Source organism: Thamnophis elegans, chromosome 7, assembly GCF_009769535.1.
Source record: "Thamnophis elegans isolate rThaEle1 chromosome 7, rThaEle1.pri, whole genome shotgun sequence".
NCBI lineage: Eukaryota > Metazoa > Chordata > Lepidosauria > Squamata > Colubridae > Thamnophis > Thamnophis elegans.
In genome coordinates this window covers 5,515,739-5,542,210 of record NC_045547.1, presented here as the reverse complement: position 1 = coordinate 5,542,210, position 26,472 = coordinate 5,515,739, and the positions used below count along the sequence as shown (strand labels likewise).

The 26,472-nt window shown below is 43.9% G+C and overlaps 1 protein-coding gene across 3 annotated transcripts; it reads left to right on the top strand.

The window, feature by feature from the left end:
- The first annotated feature begins 204 nt into the window (after window positions 1-204).
- ITIH5 (inter-alpha-trypsin inhibitor heavy chain 5) lies at window positions 205-26,472 on the top strand. 3 transcript variants are annotated; one of them, XM_032220640.1, is made up of 7 exons: window positions 205-691; window positions 18,118-18,162; window positions 20,435-20,598; window positions 22,700-22,792; window positions 23,685-23,938; window positions 24,039-24,208; window positions 26,228-26,471. In XM_032220640.1, exons 1-7 carry the CDS (start codon window positions 635-637, stop codon window positions 26,387-26,389), a joined length of 945 nt encoding a protein of 314 aa, XP_032076531.1. In that variant the 5' UTR covers window positions 205-634; the 3' UTR covers window positions 26,390-26,471. The 3 variants fall into 3 exon arrangements, with proteins under 3 accessions (XP_032076531.1, XP_032076530.1, XP_032076529.1); XM_032220639.1 differs by lacking the exon at window positions 205-691 and adding an exon at window positions 3,233-3,472 and having other exon boundaries at window positions 23,688-23,938; window positions 26,228-26,472; XM_032220638.1 differs by lacking the exon at window positions 205-691 and adding an exon at window positions 3,233-3,472 and having other exon boundaries at window positions 26,228-26,468.

The following is a 26,472-nucleotide window of genomic DNA, read 5'->3' as shown; positions in this document are numbered from 1 at the left end:
GAAGCAATGGGTGGAAACTAATCAAGGAGAGAAGCAACCTAGAACTGAGGAGAAATTTCCTGACCGTTAGAACAATTAACCAGTGGAACAGAAAATGCCTCCAGAAGTTGTGAATGCTCCAACACTGGAGGTTTTTAAGAAGATATTGGACAACCACTTGTCTGAAACGGTATAGGACTCCCTGCTCGAGCAGGGGGTTGGACTAGAAGACCTCCAAGATCCCTTCCCTCAGAAGGAGAAAAAAAAAAGAAGTTTTCTCCAAATTCAGTTTTTACTTTGCTTTGGATGTCTCCACGAGTCGAGCAGCAGCTGTCTGGATGGGAATCCCACCACTTCGAGCCAGCTGGCATTCAACGCCAAGATCTGACTCAGAAGTAACCCGTGTGAGTGAGATGCTGGCCTCAACAGCCCAGATCTTGACATCTGCAGAACTTCCAACGTGACTGAAGTGCTTCTCCAGACTTTGGCCAAGTGTTCAGGCATGCCTTACGTCTGAACAGACAACCAATCACTCAGGTCTTGCCCTGTTGACCACGGGCAGCCTCCCTTCCCCAGAGGCTCCAATCGTGGGACACCCAGAGCCAAGCCAAACAGACCTTCAGGTCAAACCAGTCAAACCCAGGTGACTGGGGTGATGGGGAGAGGGCAAAGTTTGCATTCAGACAACATCCTCGACTGGCCTAAATCAGAGGTGAGTAATTTGTGGATGTGCAAGTTTTTAGGTTTATCTAAAGTGAGTGACTTGGCCAAAAAGTGAGGTGATGGTAGAACTTGAATTATTTATTCAGTTTTTTCCCATCTTTATTATTTTTATGAAAATCTCAAGGTGACAAACATACCTAAACCTCCTTCCTCATCCTATTTCCCCCACAACAACCATCTTGGGAGGAAGGGAGGGAGGGGGGATAGAGAGAGGGAGGGAGGGAGAGATTGGCTGAGGAATTAATACAATAGCAGAGTTTGAAGGGGCCTTGGAGGTCTTCTAGTCCAACCCCCTGCCTGGGCAGGAAACCCTATACCGTTTCAGACAAATGGCTATCCAACATCTTCTTAAAGACTTCCAGTGTTGGGGCATTCACAACTTCTGGAAGCAACTTCTGTTCCACTGATTGATTGTTCTAACTGTCAGGAAATTTCTCCTCAGTTCTAAGTTGCTTCTCTCCTTGATTAGTTTCCACCCATTGCTTCTTGTTCTACCTTCAGGTGCCTTGGAGAATAGTTTGACCCCCATCTTCTTTGTGGCAACCCCTGAGATATTGGACACTGTCTCCCCTAGTCCTTCTTTTCATTAAACTAGACATACCCAGTTCCTGCAACCGTTCTTCATATGTTTTAGTCTCCAGTCCCCTAATCCTCTTTGTTGCTCTTCTCTGCACTCTTTCTAGAGTCTCCCCATCTTTTCTACATCGTGGCGACCAAAACTGGATGCAGGATTCCAAGTGTGGCCTTACTAAGGCCTTGTAAAGTGGTATTAACGCTTCACGTGATCTGGATTCCATCCCTCTGTTGATGCAGCCTAGAACTGTGTATGGGAGTTGAAGTCCAGACATTTTAATGTTGTCAAGTCTGAGAGTCAATACAGTTTATAGAAGTTGGATATCCCAGTGCAGTCACTGGGACCAGTTCTTTTTCAGGCCAGTTCGTCCTCAACTAGCAAGCGCCTGGGGACCAGCCACAGAGCTCTTTCATTGGTGGGCACATTCCCAGACCAACGCCCCCCATGTCTTAGCATGATGACCTTAGGGGAGAACATTTGTAGCTCAGGGGCTGAAATAAGCGGGGGGGCTTGGTGCTCCCCGAACTTGAAACCAACTTAGAACTAAGGAGGAAATTCTTGACCACGGGAACAATCGACCAATGGAACAGAAGTTGCCTTCAGAAGTTGTGGGTGCTCCATCACTGGAGGCTTTCAAGAATAGACTGAACAATCATTTGTCTGGAATGGTCGAGGGCAGTGATGGCGAACCGTGTGTGTCTACATGTGCGCGAAGACCAGGTAGCCGATGCGCATGTGTGCACCAGCCAACTGGTCTTCTGGTTTCTGGTGCTTGCATGCGTGCCGACCACTTAGTCTTTGGGTTTGCGGTGCTCCGGTATGCGCGAAGACCAGCTGGCTGGCACGCATGTGCGCATCAAAAACCAGAAGACCAGCTTGCAATGGCGCATGTGCCCACAGAGAGAGCTCTGTGTGCCACCTCTGGGACGCGTGCCATAGGTTTGCCATCACAGGTATAAGGTCTCCTGCTCAAGCAGGGGGTTGGACTAGAAGATCTCCAAATCCCTTCCAATTCTGCTGTTCTCTTTTCTTCTCTTCTCTTCTGTTCTATTCTATCCCTATTCTCTCTTCTCTTCTCTCCTCTCCCTATTCCCTACTCGACCCTACCTATATTCTATTCTATTCTATTCTATTCTATTCTATTCTATTCTATTCTATTCTATTTCCTCTCTTCTCCTCTCTCCTTATTCCCTACTCTACCCTACTTATATTCTATTCTATTCTTATTCTCTGTTCTGTTCTCTCCTTTCCTCTCTTCACTCCTCTCTCCTTTCCTCTCCCTATTCCCTATCCTCTATTCCCTACTCGACCCTACCTATATTCTATTCTATTCTTTTCTATTCTATTCTATTCCTCTTCTCTCTTCTCTCTTCTCTTCTCCTCTCTCCTTATTCCCTACTCTACCCTACTTCTATTCTATTCTATTCTTATTCTCTGTTCTGTTCTCTCCTTCCCTCTCTTCTCTCCTCTCTCCTTTCCTCTCCCTATCCCCTATTCCCTACTCTACCCTACCTATGTTCTATTCTGTTCTATTCACTGTTGGAGGTCTGGGTTAGTTCGTTAGTTGTGCAGAGGGTTGGACTAGAAGACCTCCAATGTTCCTTCCAACTCTGTCATTCTGTAACCTCAGCCAATAAACACATTTGGTAGAACCCAGCTTTGTTATGGTGGGAGTTGGGGGGTGGTGGTGGAAACTGGCACCAACCATTCAAAACAAAACCCAGAGACTCTTCCAAAACGCTTTCGACAAAGGTGACTTTTGGGCCCTCCATCCCCACTCCGTCCCCGAGCAGAAGGGGACACGAGACCACCTAAAGTGTTGGTGGTGGAAGTTCTCTGGAGCTTCACCAGCCTTCTGCTGGAACTGAGCTCAAGCAAGGAGAGGGGAGGGGGGGGAATCTTCGCTCCCAGCTCTGCGAAAGGGCTGAACCGAGGGAGGAGGGAGGGGGAGGCAGCCAGCCAAGACAGCTCAGGTCAGACGCGTCCCTCTTCCAGCGAGCTGGAGACAGAAGTCAGAGCAAGGAGACCTTCTCCTCCCTTCCTGACTCCTGGCTCTTGGGGAGTCCCCACTGCACCATGGCCTGGCTCTTTTGCCTGGGGTGCTGTCTGCTGGCGGCCTCTGCACAACAAGATCCTGAACTCTTAGCCCGGGATCTGGAAGAGGCCGGGATTACGGATTATAACCTTATTGACAATGTAAGTTTGTTTCTCTTTGCTAGGGCGGGGGGGGGAGAGGGAGGAGAAGCTGAAATCTGGAGGCTTACCACTGTTGGGGGGGGGATCCAGATGTGTGCTAAGATTTGAACTAAAAAAGGAAGGGATATTTTAAATAAGCGAAGGTGCTCGCTTTGGGATGGGCCACCTAACACCTTGTGCCAAACTTGCTTTAATTATATTGTCAAAAATGTTGTCTGTCTATCTATCTATCTATCTGTCTGTCTGTCTGTCTGTCTGTCTGTCTATCTATCTATCTATCTGTCATCTATCATTTCTATATCATCTCTCTCCTATCTATCTATCTATCTATCTATCTATCTATCTATCTATCTATCTATCTATCTATCTATCTATCTATCTATCATCTATCTATCTATTTATTTATCTATCTATCATCTATCCAGAATAACAAAATAATAGAGTTAGAAGAGACCTTGGAGGTCTTCTCATCCAACCACCTGCTAAAGCAGGAGACCCTATACCATTTCAGACTAATTGTTTTCCAATCTCTTCTTTAAAACCTCCAGTGTTGAAGCCCCTACAATATCTTTCTCTCTCCTTCGCTCCCTCCCTCATTCTCTCTCTCCCATCCTCTTTCTCCCTCCCCTCTCCCTCTCTATCTCTCCTTCCCTCCCGCCTTCTCCCTCTCCTTCCCACCCTCCTTCTCTCTCTCTATCTCTCCCTCCCTCCCTCCTTCTCTCTTTCCCCCTCCCTCCCTCTTTCTCTCTCTCCTTCCCTCCCTCCTTCTCTCTCCCCTTCACTCCCTCCTTCATCTCTCTCTCTCCTTCATTCCCTTCTTCCCACCCTCTTCTCTCTCCCTCCCTCCCTCCTTCTCTCTCTTTCCCTCCCTCCCTCCCTCCCTCCCTCCCCCCTCTCCCATAAATGTAAGAGTAACCTAATATGACTCTTAAAATTAAGGCGGATTCAAACTTCTCCAGGTTTTTGATTGCGGTTGTACTTTTGGCTCTGGAACCAAGCTCAGAAGTCTAGTGCCATCCCCTCCCTTGGACAACGCCTATCTAAATCCTTGAGGCGCTCCTGGGAAGTGTTAAATGGAGACTCCAAGGTCAGCTGCAGTATACCATGGGGGACGTCAAGCGCTGAGGTCAAACCTCAGAGAGAGTTTGCAGTCTTAATAGCTTCCTTTCACCATGCCTGGAAGCCTTTGGCTGGTTGCTTTACAAACTGTGCAAGAATAAATAGACCTTTGGTCCGATTCAACCAAATTTAAACCCCCTGCTTTCAGAGAGCTGAACTATTTGTCTTAAAAGTTTTCAGTTGGCTCACACCTTTTTTTTTGCAATTTCAAATTGTACTTTTTCTGGAATTTGTCTGCCGTTCTGTAACTTTTCGCTTCTCTCCCTTTGCATATTTGCTGTGCCTTATCTCTGCGTGAAAGCAAAATATATATATATATATATTTCTTTGGGAGAAGCATGAAACGCCAAATAAATTTCTGGAATCCTTCCTAGGCAGTTCTGGAGCTCAAAATAGTTTCGGCCCACTCCAAAGAGAAAAGTTGTTTTTTCCAAGTGAAAGGAGCTTTAATAATAATATCTAGGCTCTTGCAAAGATAAAATGCTACGGCAACTCCTCCTTTGCTTTTTTTTATGACTTTTAAATCAAATCATACGGTCGGTAAAGCCTCTAATAATGTCGTTTTGTAGTCTAACTAAAAGTGTAAATTGCAACCGATTTTTCTCAGCAGGCGATGGACTGTATAGTTATTTTTGTCAAAAAGCCTGTTTTAAGAGCTCACTTTCAGTTAATTCAACAATTGAGTTGCCTGTGAATCTATTACGAATAGAAATAAAAAGCTGCCAAGGACTTTCTGAATAATATTCATGCAACCTGTCATTATGGCAGGAAGAAAGTTGCTTTGATGGTTATTTTACAGGGGCATAAAATCAGGAGTCTGTAGCAGCTTGTCTAAGAAAGAAATGCTATTAAAAGGCGTATACTTTTGTGAGATGCTTTCATCGTACACAAAAGCTAATGCCCTTTTATTATAACCTTTGTTCATGGGAAAAGCTGCTTCCAGACTCCCGATCCCAGATAACCTGGTTATAGAATTACGAATTAATTATATGGAAATTGGAGATTGAATTAACCTACTTCCTGGGTCTGCCAAACACAGTCTGAACTCTCTGGATTTACACAATAATACCCCCCCCCCCTTCTGATTTTAAAACTAAATATAGGTAATCCTTGACTTACGACCACAATTGAGCCCAATATTTATGTTGCTAAGTGAGACATTTGTTAAGTGAGTTGTGCGCCATTTCACAACCTTTCTTGCCAGGGTTGTTAAGTGAATCCCTGGAGTTGTTAAGTTAGTCACACGGTTGTTAAGTGAATCTGGCATCCCTATGGACTTTGCTTGTCAGAAAGTCGCAAAAGTGACCCCAGGACACTAAAAACCGTCGTAAATAGGAGTCAGTTGCACAAGCGTCTAAATTTTGATCACGTGACCATGGGGATGCTGCGACGGTGATGAAAAATGGTCGTAAATCGGTTTTTCACTGCCCTTGTAGCTTTGAATGGTCATTAAATGGATGGTTGTACCATATTTTTCGGATTATAAGACGCACCTGACTATAAGATGCACCTAAATTTAAAAGAGGAAAACAACAACAACAAAAAAAGGTTTTGGCCTCCGTGTGCCCCATTTTCAGCCCTTTTTGGGGCCTTTTTTCAGCCCTTTTCCAGTCTTTTTTCTACCCATTTTTAAGACTTTTGTGGGCTTTTTTTGATGCCTTTTTGGCCTGTTTTGAGGGCTTTTTTCAGCCCGTTTTTGAGGCTTTAGGGCCCATTTTTTGAGGCTTTGTGGGCAGTTTTTGAGGCTGTTTTTGCCCCATTTTTGAGGTTTTTCAGCCCGTTTTTGAGGCTTTTTTCAGCCCATTTTTAAGGTTTTTTGGCCCATTTGTTTGAGGCTTTTTGGGCAGTTTTTGAGGCTGCTTTTGCCCCGCTTTTGAGGTTTATCACCCTGTTTTTTAGGCTTTTTTGGCCCATTTTTGAGGCTTTTTGGCCCATTTTTGAGGCTTTTTGGCCCATTTTTTGAGGCTTTTTGAACAGTTTTTGAGGCTGATTTTGCCCCGTTTTTGATGTTTTTCAGCCTGTTCTTTAGGCTTTTTTGGGCCCGTTTTTGAGGCTTTTTTGCCCCATTTTTTGAGGCTTCTTTCGTCCCATTTTTTAAGCTTTTAGGGCCTGTTTTTTTGGGGGGAAAAACAGGCTGAGAAAAAGGCCCAAAACAGGGTGTGTGGAGGTGAAAAAATGGCTGGCAGGTGGGTGGGGCTTTGGCAATATTCTGTTTATAAGAGGCACAGAAATTTTCACCCCTTTCAGGAGACAAAAAAGTGTGTCTTATAGTCCGAAAAATAGGGTTAAGTCAAGGACCATCTGTAAAGTTAACATATTATGCAAATGAAACTACAAATGACTTACAACCGTTGGTTTAGTAACGGTTACAACAGCACTGAAAAAAGTAACTAATGACTATTTTTCACACTTACAACGGTTGCCGCATCCCCTATGATCAGAAGGATCAAAATTCAGAGTGTTGGCAACTGGCATGTATCCGTGACAGTTGCACTGTCCTGAGGTCGTGTGATCCCCATTTGTGACCTTCCCAGCCAACTTCCGGCAAGCAAAGACAATGGGGCAAGCCAGATTTGCTTAACTACAGGTAGTCCTCAACTTACAACAATGCACTTAGTGACGGTTCAAAGTTGCAACGGCACTGAAAACAGTGGCTGATAACCATTCTTCACACTCAATAACCGTTGCAGCATCCCCCGTGGTATATGTGATTTACATTCCGACGCCTGACAACTGACTCACATGTACGACGGTTGCAGTGTCCTGAGCGGGGGGTGTCCTTTTTTGCAACCTCCTGAAAAGGAAAGCTAATGGGGAAGCCCGATTCACTTAACAACCGTGTGACTGATTTAAGAGCTGCCTTGATTCGCTTAACAAACGTGACGAGAAAAGTCGCAGAACGGGGCAAACTCACTTAACAAATTTCTCACTTCACGACATAAATTCTGGGCTCAATTGTGGTTGTATGTTGAGGACTGTACTACACGATTCACTTAACAACTGCTGTGATTCGATTTACGTCCTTGCCACGCGAAAAAAAATAATGACGCTACGGGCTTTACCAAACAGCATGATCATCATTTTCTCACGCGCGAGAAGTCAGGATGTTTCTGCATTTTTTCCAGAATGGATAGGATGACAACACAGGGCTTCGGTGCAGCTGTTGCAATGAATTATATAGGAGAAAGGCAGGTTTTTAGACACCATTAATAACTCATTGCAAAATCAAGAGTTTTCCAGTTGACCAGCGCCAAATCTCTCGGTCAGAGGAGAAAGGAAGGAAATGTTTAACGGACTGTTTAATTAGGTGGCAAAAATCATTTGCGGTCAGCAATCAGAAAGTTTGCTGCTTTAGCTGAACTTTAAAATTTAATAACTTATTTATTTAAATTTTTAATTTTGATGCCACCTAACGTCGCCTTGGGTGAGATGGGCGGCATATAAGTTTGATAAAGCAATAATAATAATAATAATAATAATAATAATAATAATAATAATAATCAAGATCTTATGGGATTTCCGTATACAAACGGACAAAATACTGGCGCATAATGCACCAGACATCACACTGGTTGAGAAAAATAAGGTCACAATCATAGACATCGCAATACCAGGTGATAGCAGGGTCGCCGAGAAGGAACATGAAAAAATCGTGAAATACCAGGACTTAAAAATAGAAATTCAACAACTATGGCACAAACCAGCAGTGGTAATTCCAGTGGTAATTGGCACACTGGGTGCTATTCCAAAAGCACTGGAATTACATTTAAAACAGTTAAAAATTGACAAAATCACCATCAGTCAAATGCAAAAAGCCGCACTGCTTGGATCTGCACGCATATTACGAAAATACGTTACGACGTCCTAGGCCCCTGGGTGGGGCCCGACTAGTAACCAATGCCAAATCCGGCGAAACAACTGGCCACTGTGCTACAATTGTATAATAATAATAGTTAAGCTCATCCTTTCCTTTTCTCTCTGCCTCCCTTTCCTTCCAGTTATCCTTGCTTCATATCCAGCTTAATCTCTGCTTTTGAATCCATTTTATTATTTTGTGGTGGTCATTAAGTGAGTGCCATAGTTTTAAGCCAGCCAACGCAGTCATTAATCGAAGACCATAGTCATTAAGCAATCCAATGGTTCACTAGCTCCCGTTTTGCTAAAAACCAAAAGTAAATTCCGGTTTTCGATTAAACCATCATGAAACATGGTCATGTGAATGCAGGATAACGCAAATGAATGTAAATGCTGAGTGCCTGACACATAAGACCTGGGTTGGCTGTTACAAGTTCGGAACCAGGACGTAAGTCCTCAACTTATGACCACAGTTGAGCCAAACAACTGAGACGGACGTTACGTTAGTTTTGCTCCAATTTACGACTTTTCTTGCCCCAGTTATTAAGTTAGGAACACGGTCGTTAGGTGAATGTTAACTTTGCTTGTCAGAAGTTCGCAAGAAGAGATTGCATGACCCCTGAGCAGTGCAGCCATCATAAATGCGAGTCAGTGGCCAAAACGTCTGAATTTGAATTGTGCGACTGTAGGGGGTGCTGCAACCATCGTGTGAACAAAGGTCATAAGTCAATTTTCTCAGTGCCATTGTAATTTCTCATGGTCACTAAACGGTTCTAAGCCGAGGACTACCCGTAGCCTCAGGGACATCATTCGTAACTTGAAAGAGTCTCTAATCAACCAGTCATAAGTTAAGGACTATCTGTCATTTGAAAAAAAAATACTCTGCAGTTCCCGCTAACTGGTTGCAGGAGGCCGTCACGGCTGAAAATGGAGCTCAGGAGCCCATTTTCGCTGGTAGAGCACCCGGGCCACCACAGGCGCCCCCCCCCCCCCGACATGAGTGATGGGAAGCTGGCCATGCCCATCCCTGGCCACGCCCACTTCACACACACCCTCCCGAGGCTAAACCCTGATGCTTTCAGGAAATTTTCCCTTAACAATATTGTGGCGCTCAATTGGCTAATGTGATCTGCACTAATAGGAGGGGGAGGAAGGATCCTATACTTTTTTTTAAATAATTTTTTTTTGTTTTTTTGTTACATAAACAACACATGCCCACACCAGTGGGGGGGGGGGGAATCAAAACACAGAAAAGACAAAAAACAAAAAACAAGGCAGGAAAAAAAAAAGAAAAAATACAAGTATATGTTATAAAAAAGTATATCAGCTGGTTACAGCATGTTTTTGTGCATCTCTTCCATTAATTCATATTAATTGAAATATCTTAACTCAAATGTTTACCATATTAACATCATCATACCTCCACTTTTAGTTGACTACAGTTGTTTAAACATCCTTCATCCTTAACTATGCCAAAGATTTAATCCATAACCACATGCTAGCATTTCATTTACTTGTTTATAAAATCCTCCATTAACATCAAATCCTCATATCCTGTTTTAGTATAGGATCCTATACTTTAATTACCATATTTTTTGGAGTATAAGATGCACCTTCCCCCCCCCCAAGAGGATGAAAATCTGGGTGCATCTTATACAGTGAATACAGCATTTTTGGACTCCCGAAAACCACGCCCCCTTCACAAAAATGGATGTGCAGAGGGTTTGGGAGGCCAGCAAAGTGCTCATGGGGGCTGGGGAGGGCAAAAACGAGCAAAAAACAGGCCGTTTTTTTTTGCTCGTTTTTGCACACACACCCAGCCCCCAGGAGCACTTTGCAGGCCTCTCAAACTATCCGCGTGGCCCGTTTTTCACAAAAAATGAGGCATGCAGAGAGTTTGGGAGGTCTGCAGAGTGCAAACACCTTTTTTTTCTAAATTTACCTCTTCAAAATCTTCGTGCGTCTTATACTCCGGTGCGTCTTATGCTCTGAAAAATACGGTAATTATTCTGCAGTCCACAGTTCAAGTGTAAATACGACTAGAAAATCGTGGTGTTTGCATCCTGCCCTTTTAAGACCTGAGTTGCTGCCTTTCACTCTGCGTTGCTTTTCAGTCCAAGAACTTTGAAAGGAGCAAGTTGCAAAAAAGCCCCATGTATATAGAGGGTTGGTTTTGCTCCAGCGGCTCGGCTCATTTGAAGCTTTGTGTAAGCAATCTTAAAATCATTCCTCTGGGTGAGCAGGTCCCCGTGCCATGGTGATGCAGAGAAAAATAGAAATAGAATTGGAAGGTGCCTTGGAGGTCTTCTAGTCCACCCCGCTGCCTAGCCAGAAAACCCTATACCATTTCAGACAAATGGTTGACCAATCTCTTAAAAACTTCCAGCGTTGGAGTATCCACAACTTCTGGAGGCAAGTTGTTCCACTGGTTCTCACTGTCAGGAAATTTCTCCTTAGTTCTAGGTTGCTTCTCTCCTTGATTAGTTTCCACCCATTGCTTCTTGACCTGCCTTCAGATTCTTTGGAGAATAGCTTGACTCCCTTTTCTTTGTGGCAACCCCTGAGATATTGGAACACTGCTATCATGTCTCCCCTGGTCCTTCTTTTCATTGAACTAGGCATACCCAGTTCCTGCAACCGTTCTTCCTATGTTTTAGCCTCCAGTCCCCTAATCCTCTTTGTTGCTCTTCTCTGCACTCTTTCTAGAGTCTCCACATCTTTTCTACATTGTGGCGACCAAAACTGGTTGCAGTACTCCAAGTGTGGCCTTACCAGGACATTATAAAGTGGTATTAAGACTATAAAGTGGTATTTATTTATTTAGTTTGTCACTCATGTACAAGATAACAGGAATAAGAATAAACATGAATAAGAGCATAGGAAATGGGTACAAATAAATGGGGACAGTAGGGCAGGGAGCTTAGGCACGGTGGTGCGTTTATGCACGGGATTTTGGTTATATCCCTTTGTGTCTTAAACTCCCTATCTTCCATCCAGGTGGTTTGAGGAAGGGGCTGCAAGCTGCAATGGGTCAGGCCCCGAGGTGGGTTCCTACCTATTCTGTCTGGTAATATAAATAGGTAGTAACTCCGGCGGACACGCCATCTTGATTTTCTGTTCTGCAGATGCGCAGAACAATCTTCATTTAAAAAATGTTAATGTTAGCATTCCAAATACCATCCAGAATTAAATCAGAGTCCAAGGCAAAGCTTTCCTCAAAGTTCCAATTTAATAAGAGAGACATGTTGGTACATCTGTGGGAAACCCGAATCTGAAAGCTTCCTGGGGTTCCCACCCAGTTGAAAGTTCAAGATCTTGTCCCCACACCCACAAGTCCATCACGGGGTCCAATCCTCCTCTGCCACGCTGGCATTTCCACCCATCTAGTTCCGGTCAGGTGCAGAGGTGCAGAGACAAAATGACCTTGGGCTTCTAGAAAGGAATGTTTTATTTTGACAACAACACATTCTACAATTCTATTCCTTACTATTCCCCCTCCCAATTACCCCACTAATGAAACAGCATAGTAAAGAAAGAGAGAGAGTGTGGCAGACCAAAGATCCTAAAAGGAATATCACTGCAGGCCTGAACGTAATTTTTATTTGTTTTTTAATATGCACATACGCAGATTGTTTTAAATCAAAATTTGCATGCACACAGAGCAATTTTTTTTTTTACTACTGAACTGGAAGTAATGGTGGCTGGAACCCACTCCCGGCCAAGCTTAGTGGTGGGTTCCTACTGGTTCGGATTGGTTCAACCGATTCGGTAGTGGTATGGTGGCCTGGGTCGCTGGAACCAGTCTGCCATGCCCCGAACTGGTTCTCCGGTCTCTTTTGCTGTTGCCAGCATGTTTTCTGCGCATGCTCAAAACAGTTTTCAGTCAACTGCGCATGCATAGCAACGTGGGGCGGGAATGCGGGCGAGCGAAGGGAGCACCGCACACACAAAACACCCTCTCAGCGAACTGGTAGCAAGCTAGTTAGGAACCCACCCCTGGTCCAAAATTCTTCGTTTTGCAGAATGCGATAGCACGAATCTTGAGTTTTTCAAACTGTGTTCCTAGGCTTTTGCAAAACCTCGGCGGAGTTCTGCGAGAGACTAGCAGCAAAAACTAAATTAAAAGGGCCATTTAAACACAGCTTAGGCCATTTCCCTAAGCTACGACCATCTACATTCCAGCTCTTTAAACGCCGATCCGCTTGGCTGAAACATTAACTGCCCGAGTGATGGTGAAAATCACGTTTTAATCTTGGTACATCGGAAAAGTTAATGTTGCATGGACTTCGCTGTTTGTACTGTATTTATCTGTAATTGTAGGGTGATGGCTGGAGGCTGTCTGGGGTTACCTGCTTGTACAGGTAGTCCTCGATTTACGACCACAATCGAGCCCAGAATTTAGGTTGCTAAGTGAGAAATTTAGCCACCCAGAGACCCAATGGGAGTGGGTGGCATACAAATTTTATTAAACTCGAAACTTGAAACTCGAGAAATTTGTTACGTGAGCTTTGCTCAGTTTTATAACTTTTCTTGCCCCGTTTGTTAATCGAATCAATGCCGTTGTTAAGTCAGTCCCCCGGTTGTTAAGTGAATCTGGCTTCTCCATTGACTTTGCTTGCCAGACGGTCGCAAAAAGCGATCACGTGACCCTGGGAGACTGCAACCGTCGTAAATATGAGCCGGTCCTCGAGCATCGAAATGCAAATCATGGATGGGGGAGCTACAACGGTGTGAAAAAGGGTCTCATAAGTCTCTTTTTTTTCAGTGCCGTCGTAACTTCGAACAGTCACTAAATGACCTGTTGTAAATCGAAGTAGTGATTTTCAAAGTAGTTTCGTATATAAAGTGGCATGAAATACATAGACTTTGCTTCACCTCCAGGTTTCTATCGTTCGTCTTTAGATCAGAGGTTCTGGGAACGGTTATTTTTTTAACCAACAACCATAAAAAAATATTTGAAAATTTCATGCTTACAGGGACCATCGTACAAGATATAATTACAGGAGCTGAGTGTATTTGCCCAGTCTTGTTAGAAGCCTCGCAATTAACATAAAATATAGTATATTTTATAGATAGAACATTTAAAATACAAAATGCAAGACACAAATTAAACAGACCTTGCACAGAAACTAGCAACATTAATTGTGTTCTGTCACACTGCCACGAGGTCTTCAACTGTATACTGATGGTGACACAAAGGGCAGGGGTACATTTGTGATGTTGTCTGTATGTCACCATAAATGAGGGGTGGGTTCCGGATTCCATTCCAACCAGTATGGTTGGAACGGCCCCGGCGTCACCCACATGGTCGCACACGGTGTGGACACACATATGTGTGGTGTGCGGACATGCGTGCAGTGCGCACATGCATCGTAGTTGCCTGCGATGCTTCTGCAAGCCTCCGCGATGTTCCAGCTGCTCGGTGGAGCATTGCACAGGTGCCGTACATGCTATGCGTGTGCGTGGAAGCGCCAAAGGCTTAAAGCACAGGTGAGAAGCTCGGGCAGGTGGGTGGGCCCTCCGGAGCCCCGTACCGGAACGGTACCCAGTGCTCCGGCCAGGATCCGGTACGCCCATACCAGGGCATACCGCCTGCAACCCATCATTGCCACAAACAAAAGGGCAGAAGTTGCCGGATAGCCCCATTTGTTCAGAGTTTCTCTGGATCTTGTGGTACAGGTAGCCCTCAACTTATGACCACAATTGACCCCAAATGTTATGTTGTTAAAAGAGAAATTTGTTAAATGAGGCTTGCTCCATTTTACGAACTTTTCTTGCTATGGTTGTTAAGTTAGGAACATGGTTGTTAAGCGAGTCTGGCTTCCCCATTGTCTTTCCTTGACAGAAGGTCGCGAAAGCGGATCGTGTGACTCTGGGACGCTGCAACCATCATAAATGTGAGCCAGTTGCCAAGCGTCCGAATTTTGATGACGTGACCATGGGGAGCCTGCAGCGGTTGTGTGAAAAATGGTCATCAGTCACTGTTGTAACTTCAAATAGTCACTAAACAAACTGTCTTAAGTCAAGGACTACCTTGTTAAAAAATGGTGAGGAATACTGCTCTCCATATACTGATACCTGAGAGATTTTACAGGTGGGATCATACCTCACCTAACCACCTAAGCTACTGCTTTGCTGCAAGCAAATCATATTAAGAATAGAATAGAATAGAATAAGAGGGTAGAAATAGAGCAGAAACAGAGTAGAATAGAGTGCAGTAGAACAGAACAGAATATAGAATATAGAATATAGAATATAGAATATAGAATATAGAATATAGAATATAGAATATAGAATATAGAATATAGAATATAGAATATAGAATATAGAATATAGAATATAGAATATAGAATATAGAATAGAATAGAACAGAATGAATAGAATATAGAATATAGAATATAGAATATAGAATATAGAATATAGAATATAGAATATAGAATATAGAATATAGAATATAGAATATAGAATATAGAATATAGAATATAGAATATAGAATATAGAATATAGAATATAGAATATAGAATGAAACAGAACGGAACAGAACAGAATAGAATAGTAATACCATGTTTTCCCGAAAATAAGCTTTTGGCCTTATTTTTGGGGAGGGCTTATTATTTTTGAGGTGCAGGAGATGGCGAGCATAGTCACCTCATGGCTGCTGCTGTGGTGCAATATTTTCAGGGAGGTCTTACTTTCAGGGAAACAGGGCACAGAATAGGAAAATAGAATAGAATAGAATAGGATAGAATAGAATAGAATAGAATAGAATAGAATAGAATAGAAAAAGCTTCCCAGGGCTGAAGCCCCCACAATTTCTGAAGGCAAGTTGTTCCACTGATTAATTGTCCTCACTGTCGGAAAGTTTCTTCTTAGTTCTACGTTGCTTAAAGCGTGGATTGCAGTAGCAAGAACTTTCTGACTTGTGAGTTCAAACATTCTCCAGAGTTTTGATTCCTCCAAAAAGGCAGCTTGGCTGGGAGTCAAGAAAATCTCGCATTCTTTCATGCGACTTCTGCACATTCGCCATTCAAACCCAGCAGAGGACAATACAAAGCGAATTCCATCTGTCTCTTTGATCCAGGCCTGCCACGGCAGAGGGGGAGAGCCCAGGTGGGAGGGAGGGTGAGACTATGGAGATAAAAAACTCCATGACCGAGAATATTGGCATCCGGCTGCTGTGTCGGATTTTTATAACCTAAATATTTATAACCGACACTTTGGACTCCATCTAAGGAACGTTGAGAGCAGCCCAGAACCCTGGATGGCAAAAGTGATGCAGAAGATAAATATTCAAAGAATGCAGCAGCATGGATTTAATACAGTGGTGGGTATCGAAATTTTTTAGAACCTCTTCTGTAGGTGTGGCCTGCTTTGTGGGAGTGGCTTGCCGGCCATGTGCCCGGGTGGGAGTGGTTTGCCAGCCATCTGACCGAGTGGGAGTGGCTTGGCAGTCGTGTGACTGGGTGGGCGTGGCCAACGTGTAAAATGTGGTGAAACTCGCTTAACAACGCTCTTGCTTAGCAACCAAAATGTGGGCTCAGGAACTCTGGCATTTGAAGCACGCAAGTCTTAAAGCTGTCAAGTTACAAGACCCTTGCACTCCTAACCCTTTAGGAAAAAAAACCCAGGGGTGTTCAAACTTGACAGCTTTAAGACTTGCGGACTTCAACTCCCAGAATTCCTCCACCAGTCATGTTGGCTCAGGAACTCTGGCATTTGAAGCACGCAAGTCTTAAAGCTGTCAAGTTACAAGACCCTTGTACCCCTAACCCTTTAGAAAAAAAAATCCAGGGGTGTTCAAACTTGACAGCTTTAAGACTTGTGGACTTCAACTCCCAGAATTCCCCTGCCAGTATGGGTGGCTGGGGAATTCTAGGACTTGATGTCTACGAGTCTCAAAGTTGCCAAGGTTAGACACCCTGATCTAGATCAACGCCCTACACCTGTGATGGCGAACCCAGGGCACGTGTGCCTGAAGTGGCACGCGGAGCCATGTCGCCTGGCACACAGTGTCGCACGTTCCTCTTCCAGGATTCTGGCACGCATGCACACGCAACGAACAGCTGGACTTTGTGCAAGCAGCAGTGACAGAAACTGGAAAAGCCGATCTTCTGTTTTCCAGCGTGAGCATGCCAGCTGATCGGCACAGGTGCATATGTGGCAGTAACCAGAATATTTGCTGGCCAGCGTGCATGTGTGCACTGGAAACCAGAAGTTCATTTCCTGTCACACACATGCTCCCTGGGCAGCCCTTCTTTCCGGTTGCGGGCCAGCCGAGCATGTGTGCACGGGCCTAGCGCTTGCATTCGCACAAAGCGCTCCCTTTTCGGCACTTGCTGCCGAAAAGTTCACCATCACTGCCCTACACAACGATACAACTCTACTGAGAATGAAATAGCATGAAAAAAATAGGTTGTTACAACCTCCACAAGACAGGAAGTTGACAATTCAGCAACCCACAGAAGGGAAAAAATCATGAAAACTAGAATTGTTTGGAAATTTTCTTTTCAGTTCTACTTCGCTGGAGAACAATACTGGAGAATATGTAGAATAAGAATGAGAGATATGTTAGATCTGCTCTATTTCTCAATACAATACAATACAATAAAATAGCAGAATTGGAAAGGACCTTGGAGGTCTTCTAGTCCAACCCCCTGCCTAAACAGGAAACCCTACACGGTTTCAGACAAATGGCTATCCAACATCTTCTTAAAGACTTCCAGTGTTGGGGCATTCACAACTTCTGGAGGGAAGCTGTTCCACTGATTAATTCTTCTAACTGTCAGGAAATTTCTCCTCAGTTCTAAGTTGCTTCTCTCCATGATTAGTTTCCACCCATTGCTTCTTGTTCTGCCCTCGGATGCTTTGGAGAATAGCATGACCCCCTCTTCTTTGTGGCAACCCCTGAGATATTGGAAGACTGCTATCATGTCTCCCCTGGTCCTTCTTTTCATTCAACTACTAGACATACCCAGTTCCTGCAACCGTTCTTCATATGTTTCAGCCTCCAGTCCCCTAATCATCTTTCTTGCTCCTCTCTGCACTCTTTCTAGAGTCCCCACATCTTTTCTACATCATGGCGAGCAAAACTGAATGCAGTATAGTGTTTGAATGTCTCCCTAATCCTTTTTAGCTGGATCTGAGAATTTTTGTAAGAGAGTTTGCATTTATTTCGTTGCGTATTTTTATAAATACAGGCATTTTTATTGTAAGGGACATGATAGTGTTCTGTATCTTCTTTCTGTTTGATCTTCAATGTAAGCCTGTCCATTTCTGCACAGTCTGATATCTTCTCAGTTATATCTAATGATATTTCTTCATTTTTCCCAATGTTGCAAATACAGTCCTCGCTGCTAATACATGCAATATTAAATATACACTTTGTTTATCATTTTTTTCTGATACTATGCCTAATTTTAAAAAGTTCAGGTTTAAGATCTACATGTTTTCCTAACCTCTTTTCTAACCACGTTTGTATTTTTCCCCAAAATTTGGTAATATGTGCCAATCTCTCTCATTATTAATGGAGGCTTAGCAACCAGCCTAAAGATGCAGAAGTGGCTTCTGGCAAGCATAACATTTAAAAGGCACCATTCTGACTTCTGCTGAACATTTTGGTTTCCATTTTTTAGTGGGAAACATGCTGAGTGATGATTTCTCTTCCTTTGCAGGTTGCACGGAGAGTCCCGAGACAGACACGGTTGCTGCAGAGATTGGTGTGTAATATTCTAAGTGTGAATTGTTCTTGTCTTGCAAGAAATTGTTAGTAATAGCCCTCTCCTAACTTCACAATGAAAAAGACAGGCTTGTATCAAGAAATCTTCCAGTGGTGGGATTCAAAAAATTTTACTACCACTTTGTGGGTATGGCTTGGTGGCAGTGGCTTGGTGGGCATGGCAAGGGAAGGATACTGCAAAATCCCCATTTCCTCCTGATCAGTTGGGACTCGGGAGGCAGAGAATAGATGGGGGCGGGGCCAGCCAGAGGTGGTATTTACCGGTTCTCCAAACTACTCAAAATTTCTGCTACCGGTTCTCCAGAACTGGTCAGAATCTGCTGAATACCACCTCTGGTCCAGCCATTTTTCACTGCTAAGATCAGGGGATGCTTCTCCATCCAGTGTTGAAAGGAAGGAAGGAAGGAAGGAAGGAAGGAAGGAAGGAAGGAAGGAAGGAAGGAAGGAAGGAAGGAAGGAAGGAAGGAAGGAAGGAAGGAGAACTTATGACCACAATTGAGGCCAAAATTTTGGTTGCTAAGCAAGAGCATTGTTAAGTGAATTTCACCACATTTTACAAGTTGGCCACGCCCACCCAGTCACATGACCACCAAGCCACACCCACAAAATAGGCCATCCCACAGAATAGGTAGTAAAAAAATTTGAAACCCACCCCTGAAAGGAAAGGAAAGGAAAGGGGAAGGTGCAGGAGAGGAAAGGGAGGGAGGGAGGGAGGGAGGAAAGGAAAGGGAAGGAGGGAGGGAGGAAAGGAAAGCAAAGGAAAGCAAAGGAAAGCAAAGGAAAGCAAAGGAAAGCAAAGGAAAGCAAAGGGAGGGGGAGGGAGGGTGGAAGGAGAGATAGAGCAAAGATGGAGAGCTTAATGAGTAGCTTTGCATACCCCTTAATGACACACTTTGCCTATCCCAAAATCAGGACAGCGTAATCCGACATCAGATCAGAATCGAGACAAGAGAGTCAGGATACGGATCAGAATAAGAGAGTTGGAAAGGATCTTGTAGGTCTTCTACTCCAGCCCCTTCCTCAAGCAAGATTCTGGACAAATGGCTCTCCAGTCTCATCTTGAAAGCTTCCAGTGATGGAGCACCCACAATTTCTGTAGGCACCAATGAAATGTTCTCACTGTCAGGAAGCTTCTCCTTAGTTCTCGGTTTGTTCTCTCCTTGATTAGTTTCCATCCATTGCTTCTCGTCCTGCTTTCAGGTGCTCTGGAGAAGAGGTTGACTAGGCGTTGACATGACAGCAGTCTTCCAATATGAGTGGCACTCAAAGGTGGCTCAAACCTAGTCTCCAAAGCACTTGAGGGCAGGACAAGAAGTAACAGTTGGAAACAGATACCTTCAGTGATTCACAGATTAAGGGAGGAGGACACTATCTGCCATTTTTAGTAACGGGCAGACTGTTTGTAAATACAAGATATATATACTCTGAGTATATATACTCTGTTGTGGCCCAGCAGGAGCTGTTGGAGCTGCCACCAGACTCCGACAGCAAGGGGCCCTCTGAGTTGGCTCCGGAGGATGTATAGGACCCTGGACAGGGTTCTGACTCCGAGCAGGAGTCTGGTTGGAGAGGCTGGTTGGCCACCAGGAGGCACCTGACCCTTGGACCAGTGGGGAGGAGACAAGGGAGGGTGAGCCGGAGGCCAGTAGTGAGTTGTTCCTGGATGCATGCCATCGAAGAGCTACTAGGCGTCAGGAACACTTACGCAATTACAGGAGGTAATTGCACTCAGCTGATGGTCATTAGGCTCCTCTCCAGACTATAAAAAGGCTACTTGTGCACAGGCCCCTCTTTGCAGAAGACAACACAGAATTGAATGTCGGAGAACTTTGTATGAGCTTGGCAGGCTGGATTGCTGCCAAGCCTTATCTGTGTTTATTGCTGCCTAAGTTTGTCTGTGCTGGGTTGTTGCCAAGGACCTGTCTGTCTGTTAATTAAATGCGGTAATTTACCTCTGGCTCGGAGTGTGCTTTGGTGTGGAACGAGGGGCGGGAGTCAGAACAATACTCCATATATATACTCCAGCACTCCACACACCCCCACCAAGATTTATAGAAAGACGGCAGCTCCAATCACACTTTAAGCCCCAAACCCAGCCTGAAGATACTTGCAAGATTCTGTACATTAATGTAGTTAATGTAGCAGCCTTACAATAAAGCAGAATTGGTTTATCTGGTCATGTTTTGTGTCTACCTGGGGCGTCTGACATGACATGATCCTGCCTTTGTGGAACTATGGCTGTGTCCCAACAGGAAACCAGACCTCGTATGTCCGAATTCTCAGTGAAAGCCACAATCATTTCTCGATACGCCTTTACCACCGTCTCCTGCACTTTGGTGAACGCCGGCTCGGAGGCTCGGGAAGGAATCTTTGAGATGCAAATACCCATCACGGCCTTCGTCACGAATTTTACCATGTAGGTGAGCGGTTGTGTCATAAAATAAATGCGGTGGTCTGGGCGAATGGCCTCGGGGGATGGGAGGAGAAATCGCAGAGGAGATAAAAAAAATATTCTCAGTGTTTCAGATGGGACCTTCCCTAGTTTTCTGGAGAGGAAAAGGAGGGTGGGGAGAGAAAATTTCAGATTTGCAAGGCTCTATTAATATAACCTTAAAATAGAGTTAGTACAGATAGCCCTCGAATTGCAACAGTTCATTTCAACGGGACTGCAACGGGACTGCAAAAAGGGGAATGGCCATTTTTCACAATTATGACTGTTGCAGCCTCCCCAATGTCACATGATCAAAACTGAGATACTTGGCAACTGGCTCATATGGTTGTAGTGTCCCTGGGTCTTCTATTCTGTTCTATTCTATTTAATTTAATCTATTCCATATTTTCTATTCTGTTCTATTCTATGTTCTCTTCTCTTCTCCTCTTCTCTTCTCTTCTAGTCTATGTTCTCTTCTCTTTCCTATTCTCTTCTCTTCTATGTTCTCTCCTCTTCCCTATTCTATTATATTCTATTCTATGTTCTATTCTATTCTAGTCCCTATTCTCTTCTATTCTATTTTCTATTCTATTTTCTATTCTATTTTCTATTCTATTTTCTATTCTATTTTCTATTCTATTTTCTATTCTATTTTCTATTCTATTCTATGTTCTATTCCATTCCATTCTATTCTATTCTATGTTCTGTTCTATTCCCTATTCTATTCCCTATTCTCTTCTCTTCTATTCTAGTCTATGTTCTCTTCTCTTTCCTATTCTCTTCTATGTTCTCTCCTCTTCCCTATTCTATTCTATTCTATGTTCTATTCTATTCTATTCTATTCTATTCTATGTTCCCTTTTATTCCCTATTCTATTCCCTATTCTCTTCTCTTCTATTTTCTATTCTATTCTATTCCATTCCATTCCATTTTATTCTATTCTATTCTATTCTAGTCTATGTTCTCTTCTCCTCTTCTATTCTAGTCTATGTTCTCTTCTCTTTCCTATTCTATTCTATTCTATGTTCTATTCTATTCTATTCTATTTTCTCTTCTATCCCCTATTCTATTCCCTATTCTATTCTATATTCCTATTCTATTCTATTATATTCTATGTTCTCTTTTATTCCCTATTCTATTCCATATTCTATTCTATATTCTATTCTATTCTATTCTATGTTGTCTTCTCTTTCTTCTCTTCTCTTTTCTTCTCTTCTATGTTCTCTTCTCTTCTCTTCTATTCACCTATTCTATTCTATTCTATTCTCATTCTTTTGCAACCTTCTGACAAGCAAATTCAACGGAGGAAGGCAGATTCACTTAACAACTGTGTTACTAACTTGACAAGTGCAGCAATTCACTTAACAACTGTGGCAAGAAAGGTTGCAAAAGGGGGCAAATCTCACTTAACAACTGCCTCGCTTAGCAACAGAAATTTTGGGCTCAATTGTGGCCATAAGTAGGACTACCTTACAGGGCTAGCGATAAGAGATCTCTTATTGCAAAAAGGAGTATAAATAATGAATTACCGTAAGGTGAAGTTCACAGGGAAATCGTTACGTGTTAAAAAGTGCTAATATCAGTATGGGATTTTTTTGCCCTGACCATTTTTTTTAAGGAAATGTAATCTAATTCAGATTCCCCTAAAGTCAGGAACGACTAGCACATATGTGCGAGGGGACCTTTTACATTTTAATCTAATCCAGAAAGAGGAAGGAATAGCAATATAGCAATAGCAGTAGACTTATATACCGCTTCATAGGCCTTTCAGGCCTCTCTAAGCAGTTTACAGAGAGTCAGCATATTGCCCCCAACAATCTGGGTCCTCATTTTACCCACCTCGGAAGGATGGAAGGCTGAGTCAACCCTGAGCCGGTGAGATTTGAACCGCTGACCTGCTGATCTAGCAGTAGCCTGCAGTGCTGCATTTAACCACTGCGCCACCTTGGCTCTTAGGGGAGGAAGCGGTTTAAGACTGAATAAATTAAGAATGGGAAGAAACCAGAATCAACAGACTGATTCATCAGTACCTGCCTGTCTATTTATTTATTTTTCATCCGTATCCTCTCTATTTCCTTGATTCCAGGATTATTGGTGGCAAGATTTATTACGGGGAAGTTATTGGAAAAGACTGGTTGCGTGCAGATGAAGAAACATATTCAAGACCCAGAGATGACAGGTAAGGACTTGCATCGTCTTGATTTGGGGAATATAGCAACCTTGGTGAAGGATTGCAAGAATTATTAAGCAAAGGACAACTTGTCCTAGAAGAGAAGAAGGGGTGAGAAAGAAGATCAAAGTAACCCTGCCTTGATTCTCTTTGGTATAAGAAAAGGTCGAGGACGCTCTGTTTTCAAACATCTGTTATTACCGTGTTTTTCGGAGTATAAGACTCACCTAGGTTTTGAAGAGGCAAATTAAAAAAAAAGTTTTTGCACTCTGCAAAACTCCGAAAAACAGCTTTTTTTTTTTCTTCAAAATTTTATTAGAGATGTCATATTAGCACAACTGGGAAAACCCGAATCTGAAAGTTTCCAGGTTTTCCCCACCAAGTGAAAGTTCAAGTCCCTGCCCAGCACCCACATGTCCATCACACTGTCCAATCAAACACCGCCCAAAACTGGAGATGCCTCCCAGTCGCACCATCGCAGCTGCAGGACATGGTGTCCTTGACTCTCTGAGAGAGGAATGATATTTAGTCTATATTTTTCCCATACTCCATATAATCCCCCCTCCCATTTTCCCACAGTCGAAAATTGTGGCAGGCCTGAAGGCCCAATGTAAAAGATGGCTTCCAGGTCTGACACTCCCTTCTCCCCAGGTCATCAGTCACATTGTCCAATAGAGGTTGCTTGTTTACTCTCCTCCTCCTCTCCTCAGTCACCTGTTGGAATGTCCTTGGTTCCTACAGGAAAACTTTTTATTTGGACGGCAAAGCCGAGCTATCTAAATTTTCCTCCTCCCTTTCTTCCCCTCTGCCTTGTGGCAACCATGAAGCCACGAATATGGCCTCAGCCAGGTTTGCTTCAGGGTTGACAATGTGTCTCTAAGCAGCCATTGAATTCTTCCAGCAGAGAAAGCCAAATGGAGACCTTCAAAGCCTCTGGATTAATTCCCCGGAAGATGGAAGCCACCTTCATCCTGCATTATGAGGAGCTGCTACGGAGACGGTTGGGGAAGTATCAATACACGGTCAGCATCCGACCCCAGCAGCTGGTGGCCAAGTTACGTGTGGAGGTCAACATCCTCGAGAATTCGGGAATTAACTCTTTGGAAGTTCTGCCCCTCCAAAACAACAAAGGCAAGGGAGAAGGCAGCACCAAAGGTGAGTGGATAAAATGAGAGTAGACCAGATAGGAAAATAAAATACATTTAAAAAGAAAAGAAAGAAATAAAAATAATAAAATGCTGTGCTTCCTCAACAGATCACCCGACTCCACCTCCTTCAACTGTGGTTGGCCAGACAAAGACGTTGGCTAAAGTAACCTTCAATCCCAACTTTGTTCAACAAGCCGCGATCAGCAGGAATGGCATTCTAGCAGATTTTATCATCCAATATGATGTCAACAGAGAATTGAGTGTTGGGGAAGTCCAGGTACGTTGGGGGAAATGTCCTTGGTTTCATTTCTGGCTCTACTTTCCTGGAGATGAATTCCAGCCAGTCCAGTATTCATTCCCACCAGTGCTTTTTTGTTGGGTGTGGGGAAAACTACTCTAGACGTAGCCCTCAAGTTGCAAGCATTTGTTTAGTAATCGTTTGAAGTTCCAACAGCAACGAAAAAAGGAACTTATGACCAGTTTCCACGTTTAACGACCGTTGCAGCATCTCCATGGCCACGTGATCAAAATATCTACACTTCTACATGGTTGCTAAAAGTCAACCACAAATTGAGGGGATGTATTCCACCGATCGTTCCAGATGGATCCCCATTTAGGATTCCAGATTTAGGATTTGCTGATATTTTTCAAGATTTGGCAGATTGAATTCCTGAATTTTCTCTCCTTCTATTCCCAATCATTTGGGAAAAGGTAATTGGACTTTGCTTTTAGAGCTGAGGTGGCGCGGTGGTTAGGGTGCAGTACTGCAGGCCACTTCAGCTGACTGTTATCTGCAGTTCGGCGGTTCTAATCTCACCGGCTCAAGGTTGACTCAGCCTTCCATCCTTCCGAGGTGGGTAAAATGAGGACCCGGATTGTTGTTGGGGGCAATATGCTGACTCTGTAAACCGCTTAGAGAGGGCTGAAAGCCCTATGAAGCGGTATATAAGTCTAACTGCTATTGCTACATTGCTATTTTTTTACCCTTGTAGATGTTTAGCTTCTCATCCAAGAAGGATGTTCTGACTGAAGGATGGTGGATGGAAGGATTTATGTTCCTTGCAGTCATCTGCTCGTTAGTACTCTCTCTGAGAACCGTTGAGGCCCCTTGGAGGCTTAATTTGCCCTCAGGGTCACCAAAATAATGCAAATGGGTGTGGGACCTTCTTGGAACTGTTGAAAGGACTGTGTTGTAAACAGGAGATAGGTGGTGTCGTATCCCTCCCCATAGATGGCCTCTTTGACCCCTCTTTCAGTGATCCTCTTTGTCCAGAATGTGGACTCTGCTGTCTTGAAAATAATTACCTTCATTTTTTTCAGATGCAGAATCAGTGGTGGGATTCGAATTTTTTTTTACTATCAGTTCTGTGGATGTGGCTTGGTGGGTGTGGCATGGCCTGGTGGGCGTGGCATGATGGGCGTGGCAGGGGAAGGATACGGCAAAATCCCCATTCCCTCCCGAACTCACTAACCTGCTTTCCAGCTCCGTTCTCCTGTTCAGCGCAACAAAAGAAGATCGACTGGGATGCAGAGAGGCAGTGGGAGCAGGGCCAGCCTATTTGCCTGTTCTCTGAACTACCGTGTTTTTCAGAGTATAAGACGTACCTTTCTCCCCAAAAAAAGAGGGTGAAAATCTGGGTGCGTCTTATACACTGAATACAGCATTTTTGGCCCATCCCCTTTGCAAAAATGGATGTGCAGAGGGTTCGTGAGGCTTGCAAAGTGCTCCTGGGGATGGGGAGGGCAAAAATGGGCCATTTTGGCCCCCACAGCCCCCAGGAACCCTCCACAAGCCACCCAAAGACTCTGCATGCCCCCACTTTTTTTGCACAAAATGAGGTGCGCAGAGGGCTTGGGAGGCCTGCAGAGTGCAAAAACCTTTTTTTTAAAAAAATTACCTCTTCAAAATCATGATGTGTCTTATACTCCGGTGCGTCTTATACTCCAAAAAATACGAAAAATTTGGCGGGCGTAGCAGGGAAGGAAAATCCCTATTCCCTCCCCACCCTACTAACCTGCTTTCCAGCTCTGTTCTCCTGTAGAGGGCAACAAAAGAAGATCAGCTGGGAGGCAGCAGGGGCGGGGCCAGCCTATTTGCCAGTTCTCCGAACTACTCAAAATTTCTGCTACCGGTTCTCCAGAACCTGTCAGAACTGGATGAATACCACTCTGGTATGGTCTGCTGAATCCTATCCCCATGCGTTTGTTCACCTGCGTTGCGCCATGCGTTTGCGGAGGGGTTCTGTCGATTGAGAATCTCCACAGACAACCTCTTCTTCTCTTGTTATCTCTCCAGGTTTTGGATGGCTACTTTGTGCACTATTTTGCTCCCCAAGATCTCCCTCCTCTTCCAAAGAACATTGTCTTTGTCCTCGACAGAAGCGCATCCATGGTGGGCACCAAAATGAAGCAGGTGAGGAACTTCGTTGCGCAATGCTCAGGGATTCCAGATCCATGATTTAAAGGTGGTGAGATTCTTTGGCCATATCTGGGATTGTAGATTGGGACTAGTGTAGCCTCACTTTAGACCAAGGGTGTCAA

Bases quoted from the DNA above. Each gene is read 5' to 3' on its own strand.
- ITIH5 (XM_032220638.1), top strand. From the start codon at position 3,353: ATGGCCTGGCTCTTTTGCCTGGGGTGCTGTCTGCTGGCGGCCTCTGCA. The intron at 3,473-18,117 runs GTAAGTTTGTTT...CTTCCTTTGCAG, and splicing joins ATTATAACCTTATTGACAAT to GTTGCACGGAGAGTCCCGAG. The intron at 22,793-23,684 runs GTAAGGACTTGC...GAATTCTTCCAG, and splicing joins TCAAGACCCAGAGATGACAG to CAGAGAAAGCCAAATGGAGA.